Consider the following 27,051-nt stretch of genomic DNA (forward strand, 5'->3'; position numbering starts at 1 on the left):
CTATGTGAAAGAAAAAGCTCAATATGTTTCCATTAAATACATCCCAGTGTCATGTACAGGTGTTTTTGCTGAGTTTCAGCACCATAAGGTCCAAGCATCATTTTGACATGGTGACAGTAGGCGTGAAAGTTGAACTTGATGATTCTGGGGCTGCATCCTGAACATGTATTACGTCTGTATGCATGATCACAGTGGGCTCTTGAACCAATTTTTGCTCAAATTATGCTGCTGCAGCACATTCTAGGAAACGGATTAGAGGCTGCCTCTTCATGGTCCTGAGCTGCACTGCCTGCAATTTATACAGTAACTCTAGATTTTCTGTGTTAATGTATGTAGTGGAGGCAGCTCAGTGTCTGCAAAAAAGGAGCATGGACCCCCTCTGCACCTACACACATTTTTTTTTCTTCTTGCTTTATTTATAATTTTCCAAATAATTAACACTGCTCGAATTATGAATATCTTTGCACCACCGTCACATGCATGGCACAGTATAATATAACCAAGAGCTGTTGACAATATTTTCCATATTTAACCTAGATACATATCTTATCAATGAACGGTATGCAATCAGGCCCCGTCCACTTTAATCCGTACCTTGTGTCTGTAGGTGTCGACCCAGAGGTCCCCAAATGGCTTCTGGTCTGGAGGCTGACGGCAGTTCTTCCGCTTAAGTTGTTAATTGTTCTTTGCAATAGACTGTCTGTTATCCAATCATTAACAATAGGAGCCTTCCTACTACCCCACTACATTGCAACCCGTTGTTTAGCCAGCAAAAGAGCAATGGATATCAGTCTGCGATTTATCACTGACTTAACCTTTAACAGCTCTAGTAAACAGAGTTGCGGGGTGTTGGTTAGTGGCTCTGATGACATGTCACGCAAAACCTCCAGCACCTCATCTCAATATTCCTTTATGGTAGGGCATGTCCAAGCTACATGTAAAAAATCTGCCTGCGCAGCTGCACAACGCGTGCACGTATCATGTTCATGGAGGCCATATCTGTGCAATTGCATTGGAGTGTAGTATGTTTGCTGCAGAAATGTAAAATGAATAGTGCGCAAATTACAGGTAGGTGTGAGCATTTCAGTTAAGGAGCAGCAGAATGTCCACTCTGCAGTTGATAACGGTGTGCTCAACATGGCACTCCACTTATCCATCGCCTTTTCAGCCTCTCTGTGTTGCTCTTGTTGCACTGTGACATAAAGCCTTGTGATAAGGCGCGTGGGCGCCTACAAAAGTACTTGAAGCGGAGGGAGTGTTGGTGGTTCTTAGGAAAATGACGGCTATATCGGTTTTATCCCTAGCCGCAATTGTAGGTAAGTGAAGACAGTCCGAGGAGCAGCCCTAGTGTCCCGAACAGTGACTGGGGAATCAATAAAGAGTTCCTCGTTGAACAAGTCACCCATAGTGTGCCAGCCATTCTCAGCCAATATTGCCCTTGCCCCCTGCTCGTGTGTGTTTAAATGTTGCAGTAGAGGGAGAGCCGGAGCATAAGGCTGGAGCTTTTGGGCTCTCCTCCCCAATGCCTGCCAAGCCGCCGTGGTGCACAGGACTGGGTTGACTTCTCTCCCCCCCCCCCCCCCCCTCCCCCCCCCAACCCCACCCCGCAGTGCTCTAGTAGTTTAGTAGTTACCTGTGGGAGAAGGGTGACCGGAGGTACGGGGTGTGAAATACCATTTTCAATCGGAATGTGTGGAAGGTAATTATGTGGGCGCAGCCAATAGTGCGCGTAGTACTGAGCGCATAGGTAATATAATTGTAGGTTCGGAGCTCCGAACCCACCCTAGATATATGGTTGTTTTAATTCTTTCCAGCTGACCCGCACTTGGCGGCTCGCCCATGTGAGTGTGTTGAGCTGTGACTGTTAATTGCCCAAAAAATTGTTGCGTTAGTGGGATAGGAATATTGAGGAACAGGAACAAAAAATGCGGTAAGATCATTTTCTGGATCCCAATCCGGTCCGCCAGACGGATCCAGTGGGTCACCTGTTGTTCCTACTTGGCAAGGGCTCTCCCATTGTTCTTGCGAATCACCAGCTCTGTAACCCTGTGCTCCCAGATTCCTAAGTATTTAATCTCGTCTGTCTGACACAGCAGGGGAAAGTCTAATGGGAATTGTACAGTACTGGGCGTTAGTGGAATGACCACTGATTTGGACCAATTTATACACAGTCTGGAGTGCCGTTCAAACTGGATGTATTCCCTTAGTAAGGGCATCAGATATTCCTCCAGATTCCTAACAGATGGAACCATGTCGTCCGCATATAACGAAATTCCTATAGGCCGCGTCCAAAACTGAAGTGATGCATGACATTGCCACATCTTGCATGCCAAGGGCACCAGAGCTAGTGTAAATAGTATCGGACCTACACATAGTTACTGACGATGTTCATGATATGATTCTTTTCCTTCTGTATGAGAGGATGGTGGCTCCTCATACACATTTGTTTAGACAGTCACAGTGTAAACCTAAGAAGAGGAATGTTAAATACTTCAATTCATTGGAGGACGTTGATTCTGGATGCATCCTCGTGCGCAATCATCTTTGCCGCCACAGTCATACCTGAGCTTTCTGAAATCAAAGCTCCATCCAGCTCAGTTAAGAAGAATGTCCTCACGGTGGTGCTGGTTAATCTGGCCTGAGGTCCTGCTCGTAGTTTCACTGCAAACCAGCTGGCCACTACATAGCATACAGCAATGTGTACTGAACAGTGAACTGAAAACACATGAGGTCCTCCATGCTACCAAAAGGAAAGATGAAGTAGGTACTGGGGGCTGTGGATTGCCAAAAGGATGTGTGGATGGCCAAAAGGGCATACTCGGTGGCTTATTGTGGCCCAGTTGGGTCCGGAGCATCCATCACTAAATAGTAATTAATTGCAGAGACCGCAGTATACTAGTTTGAAACTAGAGGGCTCCAAAGCAGTAGAAATGCAGCAAAAGCGGTGCGGGGGGAAGTGGGGGGGCGGGGCGGGGGGCGGGGTGGTTGGTTGCTTTGAGAAAGTTCATACCTGCAATTGTGGAATGATGTCTGTTGGGGACAAGATAGAAAAGCTACATACAGTGCAGCGTAGACCATCATTCTTCTGGGTGGTCGGGTGAAGTTGAGATGTACCGGAGTGTAAGCACCCACTCAGTTGTTGCGCTGCTCAAATGACACTTGAGCAGAAGTTGACATGTTGTCTGATAGTTTGGATGGGGATATGTTTGTTTCTTGTCCTGGGGTCTGGGTGTTGGAGTTACTGTTGGTTCTTTCCTTGGGGTATTCTGAGGGGTTACTCCCGTCTCCTCTCTTCAGCTGCTTATGAATTTGTATGGGGGCAAGTATTCCTCACTGTTAGTTTCTTTGGAAGGATGCTCCTCGGATCTGTTGTGTATTCTGGCCGTGGCAGCCCCCTTAACCTACTCCTTTATTAGTTGGAATGTATGGGGCCTCAAAAATATGATGAAAAGATATAAGGTGCATGCCTATTTAAAGAGGAGAGGGGTCCTCATTGCCATACTACAAGAAACCTATCTGACAGCCCCTAAGCAGATGCCACTTCATAAGCATTGGAGGAGGCAGTTCTATGCTACAACATACTCTGCCCACACACGTGGTGTCTTGATATGGGTTATACCAGGCGTCCCATTTCAGTTGACGAGGGAACTCATCGACCCACATGGCCGCTATGTACTTATCACGGGTAGGCTTGCGGGACAAGACGTAACTATTATTGGACTCTACTCCCCTAACACAGACCGTAGACGAGCACAGTACTGTACGACATATAGAATATCTTTGCCGCATATTGTCGGATCAAAACCCGGTGCTTGTTGCGCATGACTGGCATAGAGAACGCCCCCGTATTCCTGAATGGCGATTGCGTGTCGAAATCCTGGGCGACCCAATATTTCAACACTCCATAGGGGAAGCTATCACAAATTATTTTGCTGACAGTGCACAATCAACAAACTCCCTGTTTGCGGGGGTGGGGGGTGCTAGAAGCGAAGAGTTATTGGCACCATACATAGAGAAGCTTCGCTGTTCTGACTATCGAGAGTACATGGTCAGGACCCATGCGGAATGTGGTAAGTCTGGCACGCTTTTGGCCTGGCTTGCTAACCCCATTCCTATGGGATCCTTAAGGTGGCATCACTGACAGGGGAGAGCTTATTTTGACAGTCAGTGTTTAATGAACGGTGCGAGGGCTATACAGCGCCCCCTCTTGGTCCCCCAGTGAGGACCCTGACTAATTCTCTTTGAATGGCGACTCTGACACATATTGATGTGGAGGAAGCCACAGAGCTGGGAGGCACAATCAATTTACACAAAATACAGGCTGCTGTGCGAACCATGGCTCGAGGGAAGGTGCTCGGAACAGACGGCTTCCCTGCAGATCTTTACGCCCAATTCATAGATGGACTAGTGCCTAGGTTAGTGGAAGTCTAGGGTGTGGCACAAGAAACTGTCCGACTGCCGAAAACCACGAGTGAAGCACTAGTGGTTCCTATTCTGAGACCTTGGTGATCACCCGGGACATCCAAGCCTATCGCCCGCTGTCCATGCTTAACGTGGACTGTAAAATATTGAGTGGCATTCTAGCCTCCCGCCTCCTCCCCAACATGCCCACGCTCATTCACAAGTATCAAACTGGGTTTATCCCAGAGAGGAACACTGCAATGAATATTAGGAGATTGTTCTCCATATTGCACTCCAGGACACCGGAGGACGGTGGGGCATTGATAATATTTGTTGATATGGAAAAGGCCTTTGACAGCCTCTAGTGAGACTATCTGTACCAAGTGATGGGGGAAATGGGCTTAGGTACCAAGTGATGGGGGAAATGGGCTTAGGTGCAGGATTTATTGAATGGACTAGGCTCCTGTATGCTGGCACCACAGCGCACGAATGCTCGGGTAAAACAATATCCAACGCGTATGAGGTTGGAAGGGGAATTCGGCAGGGTTGTCCACTCTTTCCCCCCCCCCCTCTTTTTTGTGATAGCGGTTGAACCTCTGGACTGTTGTATGCAAGGGCAGAAACTATAGACGAGTGCTCCGGTTGGGAACCTATCATCAAATTGCATTGTATTCCGACCACATGCTCCTCTTCCTGGCTAACGCTGAGAGGGACTTCCCTGGGGCGATTTCCTTACTTGGCCGCTTTGACTCCATGTCAGGCCTGCATATAAATTGGCAAGTCACTCGCCTTCCCACTGAAACTGGACTTGCCCCAACCACACGATATACGGGGTTGATGTGGGAAAACCACTGTATGAAATACCTTGGGGTGAAGGTATACCACGCTACTAGCGATGTGCTAGATGGCAATGTCAGGGCAGCGATTTGTGTCTTCTGCACCAGCATTGGCTTGTGGAAGACCCTGTCCCTTTCGGAGGCGGGCTGGATGGCAGTGGCTAAGATGGTGGCATTACCTTGCCTGCTCTATTTTTTGCCACTCTACCAATTATAATCCCCAAGGCCTCTTTGTTGAACTGAACTCATTAATGGTGGGACTGACCTGGGGGGGTGGTAGGAGGCGAGTAACAATGACTAAATTGTGTAGCCCACAGATGATGGAGGCCTTGCGGCTCCAGATTTTGAGGTATACTACCTGGTAGCCCAACTGCAATGGTTTAATCAATGGTTCTATGCCCTGCTCCATCCTGATGAGGTAGACCCTGGCGATACCCCTAGTACTCATGTACTATCTTGGATGCTACTGACGCCCAAACGCCCTCTACCAGTTGCTGCTAGTGAGTTGGCGGCGGTGCATCATTCTTGGCAACGTGATTTTCTGCGCACCCGTTCTCACCTACCATACGCACCTGATTTGCCACTATGGGCACTGGGATGCACTAATACAACAGGAGCATTGCTGGGGATGCGAGGATAGGTGGGGATGTGCGTGGCCGGGGTGGGCAATCTTTACGGGGATGGCAGACTCCTTCCTTTCGAGGAGCTTGTTGGGCTTTTTGGGATTCCTCCGGGTCACATCCATTTACACCGTGCATTGTCGTGTACTATAAGGAAGCACTGGAAGACAGGAACGGCAGAGCCCCCCGTTCACATGTGCAGCCAAACACTATGCTTGACTTCTGGAATAGCTCATGCAATTACGATCCTATATAGAACATTGAACACCAACATTCACACACCATTAGATGAGCTGCGCCAAAGATGGGAAGATGATGTTGAGGCACCGCTCCCAGAGACACACTGGACAAAGATATTGAATAATGTCTATACAGTATCTCGCCGTGCCAGATTTAAGCTTATCAACTACTATTTCTTACTTGGGGCATACCTTACAATGGGAAAAATAATGTGGAAGTCATCTACCAGTCCCCAGATGCCCTTTTGGAGGAAGACCTTTCTGACGTGGATGAGTTATGAGGGAGCAGTGCTATTATGGGAAGTGAAGAGAGGTCATGACTCTGTGGACATGGCCTGTGAAGGGCTGGTGGACTGTTTGAGGAACCCTGAAGATGATGCCTCTGATGACCCTGAACACCTCAACCTGCCTTTGTAATCTGACCAGTGGCGGATGGGGTTGGACAGAGTAGATGTATGGCCTGAGGGCAGAGGTGTGACTGCTTAGAGAGTGGGGGTGCCCTCCTGAGACTATATACTTTGCTGCTGCGAGGAGTGGGAGATGAAAGGGGGAGGAGGGGATGCGATTTCAGAATTAGATGGGCCAACCTGACCATATATGCCTCAACATCCCCTGAAATACTGGGGGAATCCTGTACTGTGATAGCATGATGTTACCCAGTTACATTGAACTGGACCATATTGCTTATCAATATAGTAAAGAATAATACGGCTATCACCGACATCGAACTATTGTATGTTGTTTGAAAATGACAATTAAAATCTGTTTAAGTATGCACACCATACTTAATTTTGCGGACCTACATTGGGTGGCATTTCTTGGATTTTAGTAATGGCAACATATCTTTCGCTTTAATATTTGTAATGAGTTGCACAGCTGCGCTTAGATCAACTTTAAGGGGATTCATAGTACTTTTTTGAAGGCCTGTTAGTGAATCCACTTTCCAAACTACAGATGACCATATTCAACCAACATTGGTAGCTGTTGTTCTGAAACCATATGTTTAAGATTGTAAAGGGAATGTAGTTGCTATTGAGTATTTATTGTGACATTATTAAATGGTCCTTTTTGGAGAAGGAGTATAATTTGTTTGGGAAGGTCGGAAGAAATTCAGTTTATCCGGATTTAGTTATAAAAAGTGTTAGGTTACCCATATGTTCAGTCACCTTGAGTCTCTTCTTTAAACTGTTAGAATCTTGTTTAGAGATTTCTTTTTAGATCTAGCTGAATATCAGCATGTTGGTCAATATTTAGACGTTGTTCCCCTGATAAGTCTGGGTGGTACTGCATAAAAAGTGAGGAGAGTAGGAGCCAGTATGGAATCCTGAGGTATTTTAATTCATGTGTACTGTTTGCCCTTTCTACTGATTAAGATCTCTGTCTCTCTGTATTACTTCATGCCTTTAAATCCAGTGCTTTCTATGCCTGTCCTTTATCTGGAGTACATGGAAGAGATTTTTTGCATCAAGTGTGTGAGAAGCTTCTTTTAGGAGCCTACAGTTGAAGTAGGATGCGTAATACCTTTTTCATTTCCCTTAAAAGCACATCAGTAACAGACATGAATGCCGTTTTACTGCCGCGTTCCTCTATCAACCCAGATTGCTTTGGGCCCAGCAAGTTGTTAATATTCATGTGTTAAATTCAACTGTACAATGACAATACTCTTTTGTTTTGCCACAGAAAGTGTTGATCAGTTACAAACCTGAAATTGTCAAGCTCTTCTGTTTTTTCAAAATGTTTAACCGAGGTAATGACCTGTCCTGCAATTGGAAAACATTCTCTTTTCCCAAGAGCAGATAACACTATTTTGCCCCGTGAAAAAAAGCTGTATGGATCTATGGTTTTGGTTAAGACATAATCATGAGATTAGGGACTGAGGGCTTACTCGGCTTTACCAGTGAGACTCGCTTTGAAGCGACTGCGTGTTTTAAATGTGATGTGTTCTTATAGAAACTGATTTTAATGATTTAGAAGCTTTTTGTATTCTCTCCGCTTGCTGCTGTTTACGCTGCTAACTTTCTAATACCCGCACTTTAAAAACGAAATCCTTTGCCTATTTGCACATTTCTTACACTCCTACCTTACCGGCGCGGTGATCCCTTCGAGGGGGCGGAGGGCTTCTCCATCCTCGGGACGCCATCTTGCTGCTTGCAGCCGGTTAGCGCCCTAGACTTTTGGCTCCAGGCCGCATTTAATGCGCGCAGAACGGACGCGCAGCGGACGCGCGCAGCGGGCGCGCCTAAGGCAAGCCCGTCTGCGCCCGTCCGCGTCCCGTCAGCGTCCAGCGCCAGGGAAGCTACGATAGAAGCCTCAGTTTCTGGTGAACTCACTCCACGGGTTTTCTACTCTGGTGATGTTCTCAGAGACTTGGAGGCAGCGGCCTGTCATCCCCCTCATTCCTTGGATGTGGCAAAGAGGCCGGTTGAATTGTGCAGTGTTTGTGGCTTCCAGTTAAGGGAGGGTTGTGGCCTGGTCTCTAAAGGCATTCGTAGCCTCAAGGAGAGGGATAATTCGGTGCAACTTTCTGCAGCACTAATCAATGTCCGCTCTCTAAAGAAACATCATGAGGACGTTTACTGCCTGCTGGAGGATGCCTCCCTAGACATGCTGTTTCTCACTGAGACCTGGCTTGACCCTTTTTCTGCTCCCACAGTTGCTCTGTCTACCCCGGTGGGCTATAGAATTCTTAGAGTCGACCGCCAGGGGTCAAGGGGAGGGGGGGGGTCGCAGTTGTATACAAAGATAAATGGGACCTTCATCTGGGCAATTCAGAGGACTGGGCTGGATGCGAAGCTCTTAACTTTAGTGCCCGTCTGTCAGCCCATTTCACACTTGGGGCTACCCTGATCTATTGGCCGCCGGGACCATCCGGTCCATTTCTTCAGGCTTGGGGAGATGCTCTCACTTCGAGGGCGGTCAGGTTCTCTAGTTTTCTTGTGTTGGGCGATTTGAACCTCCATGTGGATATGCCTGAGGATGGGGAGGCGGCTGACATGTTGGACATTCTTCATACTGCCCAGCTTGTTCAGCACGTTGGCCTCCCCACTCATCGGGCTGGTCGCATATTGGACCCCATCTGCTCCAATTTCCCTATCCTGGTCACAGACCCTCTCCCAGTGACGTGGTCTGATCATTTCATATCCTACTTCTCTTGGACCGTCTCTAGGGCCGATGCTCGGGTGCTGAGCTCGGCGAAACCTGCTCTGGGGAAAGTGGACCCTCTAGAATTTGCTCGGGCTCTGGATATGGCCAGACCCGTGCTGTCGGGAGGTCTGGAGGAGTGCATGTCAATTTACGGGTTGTGTGTCCGGTGTAGTGAACTCCATCTCCTCTCGCCGGCCCATCAGACCGACTAGAGTCACCCCCTCTAGACCTTGGTTTACTCCCGCCCTAAAAACGCTCAAACATGAGTGCAAAATTTTGGAGCGGACTTGGCGGAGGAGTAACTATTGCCCTATGGCTAAAGTCATTCTCAGAAGGATGCAAAGGTCTTATTATGGCGCTATTTCCGTGGCTAAAGGTAATTTCTATGCAGCTCGCATTGATGCGGCCAGGAACTATTCGAAAGAAATCTTTTCCATAGTGCAGAGCTTCACCTCCCTGTTAGCCCAAACAAGTGTTACTCCCTCCTCCTTTGACTGGTGCAATACCTTGTCCGGGTTTTTCAGGGATAAAATCTGGCTATTCAGACCTCGTTCTCTCCTGATACTGACGCTCGGACTGGGGCTCGGATGGTACAGGCAGCTCCTCCTACTTTGCTGTCTGTTTTTAGCCCTGTCCACCCTGTGGAAACTCTTAAATTACTCAGAGGGCTCAAATCAGGGTCCCCTGCAGACGCTTGTCCAGCCAGACTCCTGGCTGATGTAGCGGAGAGCATTTATCTTGAAGTCACCCTGATTATTAATCTTTCTCTTCAGTCTGAGGTGGTTCTGCAGGTCTGGAAGCAGGCCAAGATTCTACCATTACTTAAAAAACCTTCCCTAGACCCCCTAAATCCAGGCAACTATCGACCCATCTCCCTCCTGCCAGCCATTGCTAAGGTTTGCGAGAAGGTGGTGCATAAACAACTGTCTGACTTTGTGGAGGCGGAGGCAATTTTGCACCCAGCGCAATCTGGGTTTCGGGCGGGCCACTGCACTGAGACGTTCTTGGTCGAGGTTGTGGAGGCTATTCGGATTTGCTTGGATGCTGGGGGCAGAGCAGCTCTGATTGTGCTGGACCTCTCGGCAGCCTTTGATACGGTCCTGCACGATCTTCTGCTCACCCGTCTCACTGAGATTGGCGTGTCTGGGACCGTATGGGGCTGGCTTAGGTCCTTCTTAGCTGACAGGGTTGAGCAGATCTGGCTCCCCCCCCTTCTATTCCACCCCCCACCCGGTCACCACGGGTGTCCCGCAGGGCTCCTCCCTTAGCCCTTTGCTCTTTAACATTTATGTTATGCCTTTGATCCATCTGGCTGAAGCTCTTGGGGCCAAGGTTTTGGCCTATGTTGATGACACTCAACTTCTCTTTACTTGAGATAAGGCCCCCAGTTCGGCTTTTGTGGCCCAACAGTGCCTTCGTTCCATCTTCACCTGGCTGGCTGGTGCTCCGCTCAAATGTAATGAGCAGAAATATGAGGTTCTGCTCTTCGGCACTTTTTCCGCTGACTTTCGTCAACAGCTGTGGCCTCTAGAGCTTCCCCTACCTCTCGCTGAGGGACAGCCCGCTAAGAACTTGGGGGTCTGGTTCGAGGAGAATCTCTTGTTCTCCACCCATATCAAGAAAACTGCTGGCTGCTGCTTCGGTCTCATCAAAACACTTAGGAAATTCTTTCCTTTTCTTCCGCATGCAGCCAGAGTCACAGTTACTTGTGCTCTGATTCTTTCTCGACTAGACTATGCCAACTCCCTTTTACGTGGGCTCTCCGGGTTACTTGATCAAAAAACTGCAGGTGGTCCAGAACACGGCGGCCAGACTACTTCTGGGTATTTCTTCAAGGAAGAGTGTCACGGCCCATCTACACTCTCTTCACTGGCTTCCGGTTGCAGCCAGAATCAAATTTAAATCTCTAGTTCTGGCTCATCGTGCCCTCCATGGCCAGGGTCCTTTAGATCTCCAGAAACGCTTTTGCCACTATGTCCCCGCGCGGACTCTGCGCTCGGCTTCTTTAGGCCTGGCGCTGATTCCGCGTTATAAACTGCAGAGGATTGGGGGCTGCTCTCTGGTGGTTAGGGCCAGCAGGGCCTGGAATGCCCTCCCACTTGATCTACGCCTCACTCAGGAGCTCGCAGTCTTCAAAAGGAAGCTTAAAACATTTCTCTTTGCTTGATTGGCATTGTATCACTCTGGTTCGCGCCGGGACACTCCAGAGTAGCCGAGCGCGTTACAAGTGGAAATAACATAACATTTGTTTTTTGAGTATTTTTCCCTAGAGTGTTGTCTGAAAGGTTCTCAAAGGAGTCTCAAATTGTCATGAGTTTCCATCGCAGTTCTATTTTGGCTGTATTATCTGCAATCAATAACATGTTTTCTGACCTTTCCTAGTTTTTTCAAATAAGTAAAAAATTGATCACATTTTGATGAGTCCAATATAGCCTGTTGAGGTGGTTTGGGAATGATTACGAATCAAGTAAAACACCTTATTTGGTTTGCATTTAGCGTCCGTAAGCGTTAAAAAAAAAAAAAAAAATAATAATAATAATTCTAAAGAAGGCTTTGCTCTTAAGAGAATGTTTTTCTGTAAGTAGTTCTGGCTAATTTTTAGAGTGCTCTGTTTAGGAATAGATCGTTTATGTCACCATATCCAGTCTTATAACCTATCTTTTTTTCTCTCTTGATTGAGGTCTTTATAGAACCAAGCTAAAGATTTTTTTCAAATTTTCAGAATTATTAGAGTTCCTTCATCTAGAACAGAGAAGGTGACGATCTTGTTTAGTAGTTCAACTCTCTTGTCTGAATGTACCAGTAATTTATTAGCAACATTCATACTCTGAGCAGCTGAGTAAATTGACTTTAGGTTTCTGGCATTTAATTGTGGTTAATTTGCGTTAACTTTTATTGTAGTATTAGAAAAATGAATTTCAAAGGCAATCAATGGATGGTCTGATCAACGAACTAGCACAGGGTTCTTAGTAGTTCATTATCCTTCTTTGGTGGTGATCTGGGCTACTGTGGAGCTTTTATTACTGGGTGAGGGGCGGTGAAGATTTGGATTTAATATTGTTTGAGGCATTTCGAGCCTACAAGAGAGAAGCAATATTTTTGGCTACAGTGTTGCTGATGTCTCCCCTGTGGATATTGAAATTTCCTAACTTAACACAACAGTTATCTGAAAAGTTCTTGGTTTCTTGAAAAAAGTGGTTTTCTTTCAGCTACTGCTGATCTGTTTCTTTCTTTTCTTCTCCTCTGCAGGATAATGCATACCCAGCTGATGAACTCATGCCTTTAACGTGCCGTGGGAGAGTCCGAGGTCAGGAACCAAGTCGAGGGGATGTAGATGATGCCCTGGGAAAGTTGGTATTTCTTTTTCTTGAGTTTTCCTGGTAAAGAATGAAATTTGAAAAGCCGGTTGGATCATTTTTCACAAATCGGTATATTCATAAGAAAATGCAAAAAAGTAACTGACTCGTGAATGTAGATCTTCCCAGTGAGACTGATAGGAGTATGCTATAGTTCGTAACCTTACATCTTTGAACAAAAATTAGGACACCTTTCTTATATACTGTTCATCAGACATTCTGTTGCTATGTCTGTCGCAGACTGTATGTATTGCGGCAGACCGCTGTTAATGGGTTTACAGATTGTATGCTCTAGCTTTCATGGTCACTCTGGTCACTTCATTGACTGAAAACAAACGCAACAGAGTGACAAGTTAATATTAACACAATATTTCTGCATGTGATCAAAACAGTTACTGCAATGTAAAATTTTGTAGGTAGTACTATTAAGCATTAGTGTTTTTACTGTTTGAATAGCTCTGACGAAGAAAAATTACCATAGTGTCTCAAACTATGCATCTTAGATTCAATTAATTTTGGTGTTTAACAGCTGGTGTGCCAAAAGCTGGCAAGATTCCAAAGTTCTAGATTAACTAAATAATTAGACAAGTTTGTACCTTGGGAACATGTACATTGAGACTAGTTCCCTGAAGTACTAAGTGAGCTCCCTCTACATTTGACCAGCACAGGTTGTAGGAGTACAAATCCGGCAAAACCTGCAGAAGCGGCTCTTCCAAGCCTTCCTGTGCACATTTATAGCCGGTCTGTGATTTAGTATTCAGCTTCAGCAGCACAGCAACAAGCTTCATCTTCTGAAATCAGGGAACAAAGTGGTTGCCACTGCTACTTCATCTCCTAAAAAAATGTGGTATGTCATTTTGAGTTAGAGCAATTTGAAATGGATGCAGGAATTATGTACTGCAGTGTGGATTATGATTCAGATCCGTGATATTAAAGACTAGAGTCCATGGTTGTGCTGCGTAGACCACCCTTTATTATCCTTGGTGCATTTCCAGTCTGTGATGGTACAAGAGGCTAAAAAAAAGAGAGAGTAGGAACATCCCTTTGCTGATATAATTTTCTGATTAATGCAGTTCCTGACCAACGCACTAAGTGAATTGTAATCTTTCTAGTGATTTTAGGATATTTAACATTATACATCAAATATTCCTAAATGTTACCAACAAACATATGTAATTTCATTCATTGAACAAACCTATCAGTTTCATTGTCAAAATGATAACCTTATCTAGTGGTCCACATTGCACCCAGACACATTTTATCCAATGATGGTTCTATTTTCAGATCGAGAAGTAGAATTAAAATGGTGGTTTCATAAAACTATTATACATCAAATATGCCTAAATGTTACCAACAAACACATGTAATTTCATTCATTGAACAAACCTATCAGTTTCATTGATGAAATAACCACCTTATCTAGTGGTCCGCATTGCACCCAGACACATTTCATCCATTGATGGACCCTTTTTCAGATCGAGAAGTGGAATTCAAATGGTGGTTTCATAATTTATTAGACCTATCTGTTTAGATGCATCTTATTCTAAGGTGACTATATATGTTTCAGAGTTTTCAAGTCCCATTTTAAATGGTTGTAAAGTGGATACAGGGCAGACGGTAATGGCCCTGTTTTACAAACAAAGTGGGACGTCTATACCCAGAATGTGTGCTGATGCCTCTCCTATAATTCATATTTTCTCACTAATATATTTTAACCTTTAAAGCTAATTAAATGATCTCCTTTGGATTATAGTCACTTCGCCTCAAATCTCAGCTATTGTGTGTTCTTTATTTCTACCATAACATTGAGGGTCATCAAGGTTTCAGTTTACCAAGATAATTAAAAAAAAATGTTTGTTGATAACCAGTATACTAATATTACAAAATTATAAAGTCTACAAAATACATTCGTTTTTATATTATATATGTTAACACACCTTTCTTCAATTAGAAAAAGCTGCTAGCTGCAATTCATCTGACATCTTTTCCTTGTCATTTTGAATGTATTTGATTTGGGGACTTTACTTTTGCACTGTCTTTTGATAAAGTAAAATAGTAGTTTTATTTCATTAGTCACATAAGTGGTCCAAGATGGATTATTTTATTTTCCTAGGTTTCAATAATAGTATCCAAACATCTTTAATAGGAAACATTATAAATGCCACAGGCCCTTAAGCTTCAATAAATTCTATACCATATATCTGGAGTTTGTTCAAGACCAATACTTGTATACAAAGTTGATCAGTAGCATGCCAAAAGTGCAAAGGGATATTTATGCTGACTTCGGTTAGGGTCTCTGTTTCTACAGATAAGGGAGCAGATATTTCAGAAGCTAAATAGAAATGCTAGCCTTGCACAGTAGCCTCAAATGTAGAACCCTAAATTAGAGTTCTGGTCCTTGGTTTTGATTGTTGACGCTTAATCTGTTCTACTTTATAGACATGCCAGGTAATGACTCTTCCTAACTTTCTAGCTCATCCAAGTCATGGCAGCAGTTGGAAGCATCTCGGTAGGACCCAAAGAAGTAAATAATTGATTCATTGCAATCCAGGTCATCTTTGCTGGCGTACTTGTCCTATTAAGGATGGTGCTCAAGGAGGGGAATTAAAGAAAGAAATGTATAAAAAGATTGCACAACAGAGAGAGATTAAAAAAAAATGAAATGGTGCATCAAAATGTCTTGGCAAATTGGAGAATTCGTTTAGACCTGATGTCTGAGGATTTTGTTTCCTGTTTCTTCATGCCCAGTCTGAACCTTAAAGGGAAAGAAGGTGTTAAATCTTCTGTCATAGTCCTCAGTCTGACTCTTGAGGTTTGCTTTGGTCTCCCAATAGTCCCTGAAGTGGTGCCACATAAGAAATTACAAATCAGGCCTATTCGTAGTTAATCAGTTCAACTTACTTGCCAGACAAACTCTGTTTGAGTGTTTGCATTTTAACAGAGTTTAGATTGTGAGTTCTATCAAAGAAAGAAACATCTTACTCCATTCTGCTAGAATAATTGTTCAGAAGGCCTTTAGTAAAGTAATAATGTTTGCTTCTGTTGTACAGTAAATATATGGCATGAAACACTTATTGGCATAGTCTGTTTATTACAACATTTTATTCTCCTGCCCTGGTTTATTTCCTGGTCTCTTGGAGCAACATTGGCAATTGAGGGAATTAAGCTAGAAAAAAAACAACTTTCAAGCTCTCTGGTTTAATAAACATCAGCCACGCAGCCAAAAAGTGAATAAAATAAAAAGCAACATACAAACGGTGACAGCATCTTTATACATTTTAGGAATAGGCCTCTTCACCTGCACAGCCTTTAGCTTTTTCAAGAAGCTTTTGTGCCTTGGTAGCCAAAGAGTTTTTTTGTAAAATGTGTAATTTAAATCCTGGAAATATCTCTTCTGATGGATATTTTTAACCTCAAATTCTTGATATTTGGAATATTGCCTAGGCTCTATACTGGATTCATAAACTTAACAGCAGTGCTCCCACCGATCTGAAGTTATGAAGGAGAAGCCACATATAAGTTCCAGTGCTGTGCGCTGAATTCAGTTCCTTTCTTTACACGCTGATGCGAAGCTCCGCTCCAAGCTTTCATATGTCTTCCTACCACCCCTAAATGTTTCTACAGTGTGCTTGAGAACCATATAGCCTCCAGAAACTACAGGCTCCAAACCATATCACTGACTGCAGGAAACAGATGTTGGTTACAGACCTGCACTCTTAGGTATCTCTGGTTTCAGGACTCCAGCAATTACCAAGTCATGGGACAAATGCTCCTGTATGCCCCCAAATTTGATCCAGGACAGGGAGGCACATTTCTACAATGGGGAGCAGAAGAAGAGGTCCTGGTCGAAGCACAAGTCCCCTTTTTGCTCTAAGTGCCGTCCCAATCTTGAGATCACTGCTACTACGGTCCACTTCCCATTCTAAAGTCTCTGAGTACATCAAAGTCTAAGTCAAAGTACAGTCATAAAAATAAAAGTGTGAAATAACCCCATCCCACCAATCTAGTTCTGAAACAAATGCGCAAGGGCTTCAAGGCGAACCTCATACCAGTTTGACTGGCCTCAAAGCCAATTACTCGGTTGATCATAGCACACCCCAACAGATAGTTGCCTTCAGGAAGGTCATCCTGAAAATGTCTGTGTGATATTGTCTTCATCTGCAGTGCCTTCTGGCCCTAAGGATCCTCTGGGACCTCCAACCAGATTACCCCGGGCAGGTTCTCCCCAGATGCAGTGTGCCCTCTTGGGATCCATTCCCGGCCTCTTATCAGTTCCGGTACAGTTTTCCACACCGGCTCAGGGATCTGTGCCTGTTCCTATTACCCTAATGGGCGACCCAGTGGTAGCACCTATGTCAGAACCTGAGCCATCCTTGGCCTGATCTCGAAGGATATCCCGATAAGAGCTTCCATTGTCATTCTTCGTTATTCTAACCCAACTCCTCTACCACAACACAGCAACCAGCAGAGGCTCCATTTTCCTTTTAGCTCTCACTCTGACCCTCTGTAACATCTAAGTAGGGTCCACCCCCCCCCCCCGAGTGAGTGAGAGAGAGAGCAAAAAACACACTGGCTGACATATGAAAGGCACAAATGCAGTGAAATCCAATTGGTAATAACAAATGTGATACTATTCTATGCTCCCACAAGCCTCCCAATACAAATGGTACCTCAATTCTGGGGGTACGCCTAGTGCCTGCAACAGAAAACAGCACAAAATGCAACATGTGCTCATTGCATTTTCCCACCAAATACTGAGCCTTTTTTTTCCAGTGTGGGTAGCTCTAGATTTTGGGCTCTAGCTCAGCCAGCACATATGGAAACCTAGTCATCCTGTACAGTTTTAAAATCTAGACACCTAGGGCTATCCAGGGTGGGCTGACTAGCGTGGCCCCCCTTATTTTTTTTTTACTCAGAATGCTTTGTAAACCTCCACTTGGAGTTAAAAAGCATATTTTCCTTGCATTTCTCCAGAGAAAAATGATCCTTAACTTTTGTGGGTAAAGCAAACACAAGGCGATGATGGACGGAGCGCTGACACTTTTCAGACACTTGCCCCTGTCACAGATCTGAGTTTAATCCATCATCGTTATTTAGCTCACTTTGCCACCCAGGTCAGACCCAGCCATCCATAGGCAAATCAATCTTGACTGCCCGAATTGCCAAGCAAGGTCTTTCCTGGACTGGAAACAGGCATCCTGGGACCGGTTTCGGTGTGACCACCCTCATCAGCCAGGCTAGCTTGAATTCAGTGGCAAAGTCAGCAAGGGACCCACGTCTGGCCATACCCTGGCAACTTACGGCAAACAAAGCAAACACAAGGAGATGATTGGGGGAGTGCTGAAACTTTTCAGACACTCACCCCCAGTCACAGATCTAACTTTTGTGGGTAGGCCAAGTGTCTATGACATGAAAAGGAGCCAAACGCAATGTAGGTGCATTGCACTTTTCCACTGAAAAACAATGCGTTTTATTCAGTGTGAGTAGCTCTGGATTTTGGAACCTAGCTCAGCCTACACTTATCGAAACCTAACAAACAGCACATTTTTGAAAACTAGACAGGGTGGGGTAACATGCATGGCTTTAACCAGGTGTTTTTTAAAATCCAGAATCCCCTGCACAGCACAAACTTTGCCTAAAAAATACACATTTTCCGTGCATTTATGTGAGGAAAAGTCCTGGAATCTGCAGTCAGCCACAAATTTCCTACCACCCAACGTTTCTCTAGGTCTCGCGATAAAAAAGCTGCCTCACTTATGTGGGTGGGCCACATAAGTGAGCCCACCCACTCACTTATGAGTGGGAAGGGACCCAACATGTTTTGTGGGCACATGAAAATGATCTATCACAAAACAACCTGGTTTTGCAAGGGGGCCACCTTCGTTTTTGGTCCTGGTTTCAGCAACCATCTAGGGAAGCCAACGTTTTCTTACCCAGAATCACCTGTAAACCTTACATTTAGCTTAAAAAAAATCACATTTTCCTCATATTTTCGTGTTGGATCAGCGTTCTGGCACAAATTTCCTACCACCCAAAGTTCCCCTTGATCTCCCGATAAAAATTCTACCTAACTTGTGTGGGTTGGCTAAGTGCCTGCGGCAGGGAAGGGCCAAAAATGTGTAGAGATTGAGGGGAATTCAAAGCAGGTCCAAGAGGTCAGTTTTTTTTAATACGGTTTTAGGCTGACTCTGCTTCGTGCACATAAAATACAGAACTGTTCTTTGCTGAAGGCACATGTAAGCCTCTCCACTACTTTATGGAAAGCTTCGATCTCTCTATCTCTCTCTCTCTCTTGATATATCTATATATTGTTAGGACTGAGTTTCTATCAAAAAGGTGATTTTCATTTGCCTACGCCTTTGGTGCCATTTGATGAATCTTCATGAAATTTTCAAAAATTTGGGCGGGGTCCAAAAAGGTGCGTTTCCCATTTAATTCCCATAGGACCTTTCAACAAGCCTACAGCCTGAACTGCTGGAATGGTATTACACCAAATTTGGCCGAAAGCTAGATGTTGGTCTGTTCAGTAGTTTAGGAGATATTAGCTGAAAACAAATTTGTACATTTGGGGATTTGGATTATCCACAGATTTACCCGTGGGCAATCTGCGGATTCACACGCACTAGCGAAATCTTGATTGGCTTGCCGCACCTTGAGAGAAAAGTTGCGGCCGGCATTTTGTTACCAGGAAACGGTTGCCGGTGTTGAAAACACGAGTGAATATTAAGTGAAGGGGTCAGGTGAGAGGTTTCCTAACCACTTGTGAATGCTTAAAATGAGGGGTGAGGGTGTATTAGGGCCATGAAATTACCCACATTTTTTTGGGGGAGATTATTCGTGGAATCAGCAGGGGTTCCTTACGAGGCTCAGCACCCCACCCCCGGTGTAACTTCAGTGGGCGATCCGCTGTTATCAAATAAAATATTTATATATATATATATATATTATATATATATATATTCACTGAAAAAACCATAGGTTTCACACATGTTATAGTTAGCTGGACATTTTACTGATAAAAAAGCAATAAAATTCCCCCGTTATAGTTAGTGCAGGCAACTATAACTCACGTGACCGCAATCCTCTGCTGATGACATATGTGTCTTTATGAAAAAAAAATATTTGTAATATATGTATAGCTAAAATTTAATGGAAGAAGACATGGGCAAATAAGTGTCTAATATTAGCATCAGCAGAGGATTGCGGTCACGTGAGTTATAGTTGCCTGCACTAACTATAACGGGGGAATTTCATTGGTTTTTTTATCAGTAAAATGTCCAGCTAACTATAACATGTGTGAAACCTATGGTTTTTTCAGTGAATTTGCAAGGTTTTTTAAATGCTAATTCCTAACTATAACGTGTGTGAAACCTATGGTTTTTTCATTGAATTTGTACGGTTTTTTAAATGCTAAGTTACTTTACGCCATTCGTGGCGTGCGCGCCCACTTAACGCAGTTCGTTCCGTGCGCGCACGGTGCGCTTCGCGCACAGTGAGCACGCGGTGCGCTTCGCGCGCCCACTTTACGCAGTTTGTGCCGTGCTTATATACCCATTTATTCTTCCATCGACCTTGAGATATACATATATAAAACATATTTAATTTTCAGAAAAACACACATTCACTGGATGATGTCATCAGTGATGTCATCAGTGATGTCATTTGAGATGTCATCAGTGATGTCATGAGTGATGTCACTGACCATGTCATGAGTGATGTAATATGTGACGTCATCAGCAGTGCATTGCGGGCGCGCGAGTTATAGTTAGCTGAACTAACTATAACGGGGGAATTTCAATGGTTTTGTACAAGTGAAAAGTCCAGCTAACTATAACACCCCTGAAACCTATGGTTTTTTCAGTGAATTTCTGAGGTTTTTTAAATGCTAATTCCTAACTATAACGTGCCTGAAACCTATGGTTTTTTCTGTGAATTTCAAAGGTTTTTAAATGCTAATTTCTAACTATGCCTACAGAGATAGGACATGTGAAGAAAGAAGAAAAAATGCACAGAAAGAAACAAAAGAAGTGCAGAAAGAAGCAACAGAAGTCCTCAAATCCGAAGATAAGTGCAGGAAGAAGGATAACGTGCAGAAAGAACAAAAAGAAGAGCAGAAAGAAGCCTTGTTGCAAAATCATCCTGTACCCTCAACTTTTTCAGACGGATACTGGTGGTAACTGAGTCTGACTAACCAGTCCTAGAGCCAGTGCTATGTTAAAAGACACTTAGAATACAGTGAAAACACCTACATACACTAGGGAACATTATGCGTTGGGGTCCCCCTGTGATTAGCATGACCTCCTCTGTAAGCCCCTAGTGTATAATAGGGCATGGGGATTAAAACTACCTCTTAAAACAGGCCACAGGGCGTTTTTGCACACGTTAACTCAGGCCCCGTCCCCTCCCTTCACCACTGTGTAAACACGCCCTGTGTCCATTTTTAGTTGGGAGATTAAGTTCATTTGAATCCTGAGGGTCCCTAGGGTCCAACTAGCCCACTAGGTACCTCCAGTAAGTGCCACAGAGCTGCGTTGCAGAGAGGTGTAAAAAGTGGCACGGCCTGGACCACCTCTCTGCAATGCAGCTCAGTGGCGCTTACTGGAAGCACTTGGTGGGCTAGTTAGCCCCCAGGGGCCCTCAGTATTGAAGGGAAATTATATCCCCAATTTAAAACGTGCCATAGTGCGTGTTTGCACACGTCACCTCAGGCCCCATCCCCTCCCTTCACCACTGTGTAAACGCGCCCTGTGGCTGTTCTAAGTTGAGAGATTAAGTCCCCCTGAATCCTAAGGGTCCCTACGGTCAAACTAGACCACTAGGTACCTCCAGTAAGCGCCACAGAGCTGCGTTGCAGAGAGGTGTAAAAAGGGGCTTGGCCTCAGAACACCTGGCTGCAGCGCAGCTCCCTGGCGCATACTGGAGATGCCTGTTGGGGGCGCGTTTGCAGAGTGCTGCACGGAGGGGGCATGGCCTCCGGCACGATGCCAGTCTTTTATTTATTTTAGTTTTTTAAGAAGGGGGGCTGTTTGGTTCCCCTTCTTATTCTAATTTATTGGCCCTGATGACCCCATCCCCCAGGGCCAGTCTCCTAATTATATTTTTTTGACCCCAATCCCCAGGGCCGGCCACTGTTTTTTATTATTTTTAAAAAATATATATTTATAGACACACCTAGGACATGCTGGACAAACCGTACGTACCTATCACCATGACGATTTGCGTGATATTCATTAAAAGGCGACTATGCATGCAATGAATCCACGTGGAATGTATTTACACCACTAGTGAAGCTCTGACATGTCTGATGCCCTACCGTGCCTAATCCTGGTAGACACCCTTGTCGTTTATTTATACAAACATGGGTAGCTATTGACGGGCACATTTAATACACATGCACACCAAGCCATTCAAAGGGGATTCGACAAAAATTCGACCAAAACTATGCAAGAAACCCCCCTCACGGTTAATAAAACACACATCCACTGCCGGATGTGTAATACTTTTTATTTTACTCTCTGGAAAGGGGACGAACATCACTTGAGAGTCACAGCGTGCTCCTGACAGAGCCCAATGCTGTGTTACACCCACCATTGCCTGCCGAGTGCCACACACCTCTGTGTTGTATTCCACTAGCTAGTGCATATGCTATGACACTCTCTAGCCCATGTGCACTGTAACACCACCCCGTGAATATGTCATGCCACACTTGTCTTCGCACGGGTTATATTGCCCCATCTAACGTGCCTTTCTAGATGCCTATGTTATAACGCACAGTGCTATGCCATACATATTACAATCTGGGATCCATATCTTTGTCACAGTGCATATGCAACGTTACACTCCCCAGCACATATTTTATATTACAACTTTAGAGACTAGTTAGGTTACACAACACTGCCCTGTGCATATTACACTCCAAGGCGCATATCGCATAGCACGCGCTAGTGCCTGTGCTATCTCGCGCTCTCCAATGAATCTGTCATTGCGCACAATGTATTGCATATTATATTTCACGCCCGGTTCATCTTATATCACACTTTTTGGTGCATAGTTTATACCATACACTATATCTAGTTTTCATTTTCAATCGTGCTCTCAGGACTATGTTCTATATAACACTGTGTTCACCTACCCTTTTCACGGGCATTACATTTTGCGATAGGGGGTGGAGGGTCAGGGGGTGTTTCTGCCAAGTGAGCCCGGAGTCACAGTCACAAACGTCCTCTTCTTCCTGAATAAAAGTGAGATTATGCTGCATACTTGTTCATATTTTAAGTAGTTCGCACAGACACAATGTTTTAAAAACAATAAAGTTCCTAATACCCGCCTTCTCTGAACAGTTAGCTTGCTGCCCCATCCCCTTCCTCCCTATCCTCTGTTGTGTGAATCCATGGACTAGCCTCCTCCCTCCTGCCATGCATGGTCTGATGTGCTGCCACTGCCCTCAATTTAGTATGATGTACCAGTCCACTCCTCCTGCCCTCCATTGCCCAATTCTATGCCCCATCATTGACCTCCTGCTTAAACTCTGTGCTTAGCTTGCTGCCCCTATTCTCCTTCCCCCTGCCCTCCGATGTCTTTGTGCATGCCCCTGCTCCATCCTTTTTGCTCACCATGTCCCATGGACCTGCCACTCCTATCTACTCTGAGTGTTCTGTTGAGCTGCCACTCCCCTCCCACCTGCCTAGCATTGTCAGATGACTGTAACCTGTCCCTGCCACCTCCACCCTGCCTGTCCACATGCCATGCCCCTATCCTCTTCCTCCTGTCCTACATGGTCCATTGTACTGCCACACCCTTCTGCCCTCCCTGGTCTGTTGTGCTGCAACTGCTCCTCCTGCCTGCCCCGTGTGGTCTGTTGTGAGGTCCCTTCCCCTGAACTTTCTTGTCTGTGCACAGGTCCTGACCCTCCCTTCTATCCTCCATCGTCCTTTGTGCATGCCCCTCCACCCTCCTTCTTGCCCATCATAGCCATTGTGCTGCCACTAACCCTCCCACTTGCCATGCATGGTCTTCTGTGCTGCCATGGCCCCTCCCACCTTCCCTGTGTGGTCAGTTAGCTGCCCCTGACCCCCTCCCACCTTCCCCCCATGGTCTGTGTGTATGCCATCACAGTCTCACTGTTGCTCTTCATGGTGTGTCTTGCTTCTAGTGCCCATCCTGCCTGACCATGGCTATCTTGCTGCTCCTGCCCTGCCCCCTTGCCCCCAGCCCTACTCCCTCCCTCCTGGCTTGTCTGTTCCATTGTAATGCCCCTGATCCGTCCCTCCTGCCCTTTATGGTCTGTTATGCTGCAGCTTTCTCTCCTGTCTGTCCATTATGGTCAGCTAGCTACCATTGCCTCTTGCCCCTCTGTTCTCTGTTGTCCATGTGCATGGTCCTGTCCCCTCCCTCTTGCTTTCTATGGATTGGTGTGCTGCACTCCCGTCCTGCATGCCCTGTGTGGTGTATTGTGCTGCTGCAAACCCTGATGCCTGCCCTGCAGGGTCAGTTTGGTGCACCTCTCCATGTCCCTCCTGTCCTCTGTTATCCAAGTCCATGTCCCTATCCCATTTCCTTCCATGATCCAATGTACCATACTTGCGAACATTTTGAACTTGGTAAGAGGGAGATTTTGAAAACAAACTGGGGTATTGATTTTCCCCTTTGAGTTACATTGAAAAAGAGGATATTGTAGACAGGAGACAGATCAAATAAAGCCCATTTGAGCTTAAAAAAATTGGACGTTTCCTGGCTGAATCGGGTCTGTTGGCATGTATGGTTGTACTACCATTGCCTCTTCCTTCTGCCCACAATGGTCTATTACATTGCCACAGCCTTGAAGGAGGGTAGATTTTGTATCACAGGGGGACCCTGGCCCGTTCTGTCCACACCTGAAGTATGAGACCCTTGTCCTTGCCCTGCCAGCCGCATTTGTAGGCCGTATTAAATTGACCAGCGGGTCCTGTGTTGCTATATAATTATCCTGAGACATCCTTACCACTCAGCCAGCATAAAACCCCTGTGTAGGCCCTTCTGTTCAATATGTAGGCCTCTTTGTTAAATTGACCATAGCTCTGCAATTTTAGTGCATAGCAGTCTGAAGGCAGGTCTGCGATGCCTTCTGATCCAAACTAGTAGCCCCCACCCTACCCGAGTGCTCCGTGCTCGGTATCAAAGTTCAACATCCCCCTGAAGCTGTCGACATACAGTAGGCTGCATCCTGGACTGGTACTTGCTTCCTGGGCAGGTTTCCCTCTTTTAAGGAAGTGGCAACCGCAGAGCGTCAAGTTAGGAGAACTGAGGAGATTTTATACATGAATATATTGAATTCCCGTACAATACCCATTATTTTCTGCTTGCTCTATGGAACTTACGATAAGCGATTGGCCTGAGAGACTGACCTTTTCACCCAGTCCATTGTCAGCATTAAGTGGGTAAATGACGAATTGTCTGGTAAAATCTGCAGACGAAGCTTTTGGGTAGCATACGTAGGTAGATGTAGCGTGCAAAGGAGCCCACAAAATGATATAAAAAGGGAGCACCCACAGATATCGACGGACTACCTCGCCGTATGTATGTAGGTTAACAGGCAGTGCAGGTTTTCCCCAAGAGCTGGGAGCTCTTGTCTTCCTTTGCTTAAAATGTCTTGCTCTGCTTTGCTTGAAGTATCTTATTCTATTTTACCTATATGAAATGTCATGTTATGTTTAACCATTGTTCTCTTTACTTTTGCATTTAAAAGATTTTGTATTGTAATTGCAGGAATGCTTGCTCTAAGAGTAAACGTGAGTGTTCCTAGGTAACATTTTCCTTGGTGTAACTTGTTTCTCATGATGCATTTATAGATGTGTTTTCTCTCTCTCTCTGTCAGTACATTAATTGAGATACAGAGAATATTATGACAGCTGTATGATTATCTGGATTCTGTATTTTGTACTTTATGTCTCTATTCTGCGGTTTCTTTGAAGTTGCATCTTCTCATTAAACTGCCATTGTATTCTGCCTCCAATTCCATGTCTCATATGTCTGTTTTCTTCGTTTTTGGAGCAAGCGTTCCTAGGCACCCCGGCTCAAATTAAGGTGCCCCTTTTGTCCCTGACTCACTCTCCTGCTCAGTTCTGTGGTGGCTCCCGGGGATCTGGGGACCGCCCCTAGCTTCCTTGACCCGTAATAGATCTTCCCTCCAACAGCCTCTCTTGCAAGTCCTGTATTGTTGGTTTGTTGCCCCTGCCCCCCTTTCCACTGCCCTCCATAGTCTGTTGTGCTTCCACGGCCCTTCCTGCCTGCTCAGTGTGGTTAAATTGTTGCCTTTGCACCCTCCTACCTGCCTTCAATTTTCAGAGTCCGTGCCCCTGGCCTCTGCCTCTCAACAGTATCCTAATGAACAACTAGATTGCTAACATTCTATATTTATTACAAAAGTGTGGAACGCCTGACATCATCTTGATGTAATCAAAACTGTAATACCTAGAGCATTTCCTTTAGAAATTACATATATGAGAGGGTCTTATTGGCATCAAAATTATGGTTAGTGCTCTAAAAGACTAAAATAAGGACATATTTTCTGAGTTTTCAAATAGCGACAAAGCACTTTTAAATTATTTGTTATCTTTATGTTTTTTTATCCAGTTGACCACTTGATTAAATGTTGCACTTAGGGGAGAGGATGTGGTGTTACTTCCAGAACTGCAGACTTTGCAACTGGGGAACCAGGTTGAAGTTTCTGCTTCAGCTCAACATTCTGTGATTCTGGTCAAATCATTTAGTCTCCCCATGTCTACAACCAAAATTAATTTGTTCTTGTGTGGTGTAACCAATGCTCATGTAAAGCACTCCAATACCTGACAAGTCTGCACTATATAACACTGCAAAAACACAAAATAATAAGTGTTTTGCACACTTCTGTCATTGGGCTATATTTGGGCTACATCTGGGTGATTTTGGGCTACATTTGGGCTCTTTTGTCTCCGGTGGCCATCTTGGGAGATTTATTTGTTATGAAGTTTCCTAATTTCCTCATGTACTGCAGTCTCCTCAGTAGGAAATGCTTTCAGTTTTTTACTTTGATTCCATCATGAAGGTATTCAGATATGTCACACATTTGCCATAAATTCTGAATGTTAGCACTCTAGTTGCTCATTAGATCACTGTAGTAAAACTACTGCACCATGGAAGTCTGCTCCTGGTATTAAAAGTGCATGTTTCAGTCTGCATGTCAGAATTTTTTAATGAAATAGAAGAGGATTTGAGAAGTCACTCAAAATGTGCCCTCATTTTCTTTCTTTAGCATTAATCATAATTTCTATGGCAAAATGAACCTCCTCATTGTGTTCCTTTTTAAATTAAATGTTTTAAGTTTTACCAGTTTATACCAATCAAGATGGCTTCAGGTGTGCCATACTTTTGTCATAATGAAGACAGTAAGCGCTCTAGTTGTTTTTAAGAACATTCTGGGACATTCTGTCATTGGGCT

General features: G+C 44.8%; 1 protein-coding gene across 1 annotated transcript in view; it reads left to right on the forward strand.

The window, feature by feature from the left end:
• EDEM3 (ER degradation enhancing alpha-mannosidase like protein 3) overlaps nucleotides 1–27,051 on the forward strand; it is a 326,937-nt gene that overhangs the window by 72,720 nt on the left and 227,166 nt on the right. The window contains exon 3 of the mRNA XM_085601522.1: nucleotides 12,490–12,590. Coding sequence (XP_085457648.1) covers nucleotides 12,490–12,590 — 101 coding nt within the window. The remainder of the gene's footprint in view (nucleotides 1–12,489; nucleotides 12,591–27,051) is intronic.

Source organism: Triturus cristatus, chromosome 4_2, assembly GCF_964204655.1.
Source record: "Triturus cristatus chromosome 4_2, aTriCri1.1, whole genome shotgun sequence".
Lineage (NCBI taxonomy): Eukaryota > Metazoa > Chordata > Amphibia > Caudata > Salamandridae > Triturus > Triturus cristatus.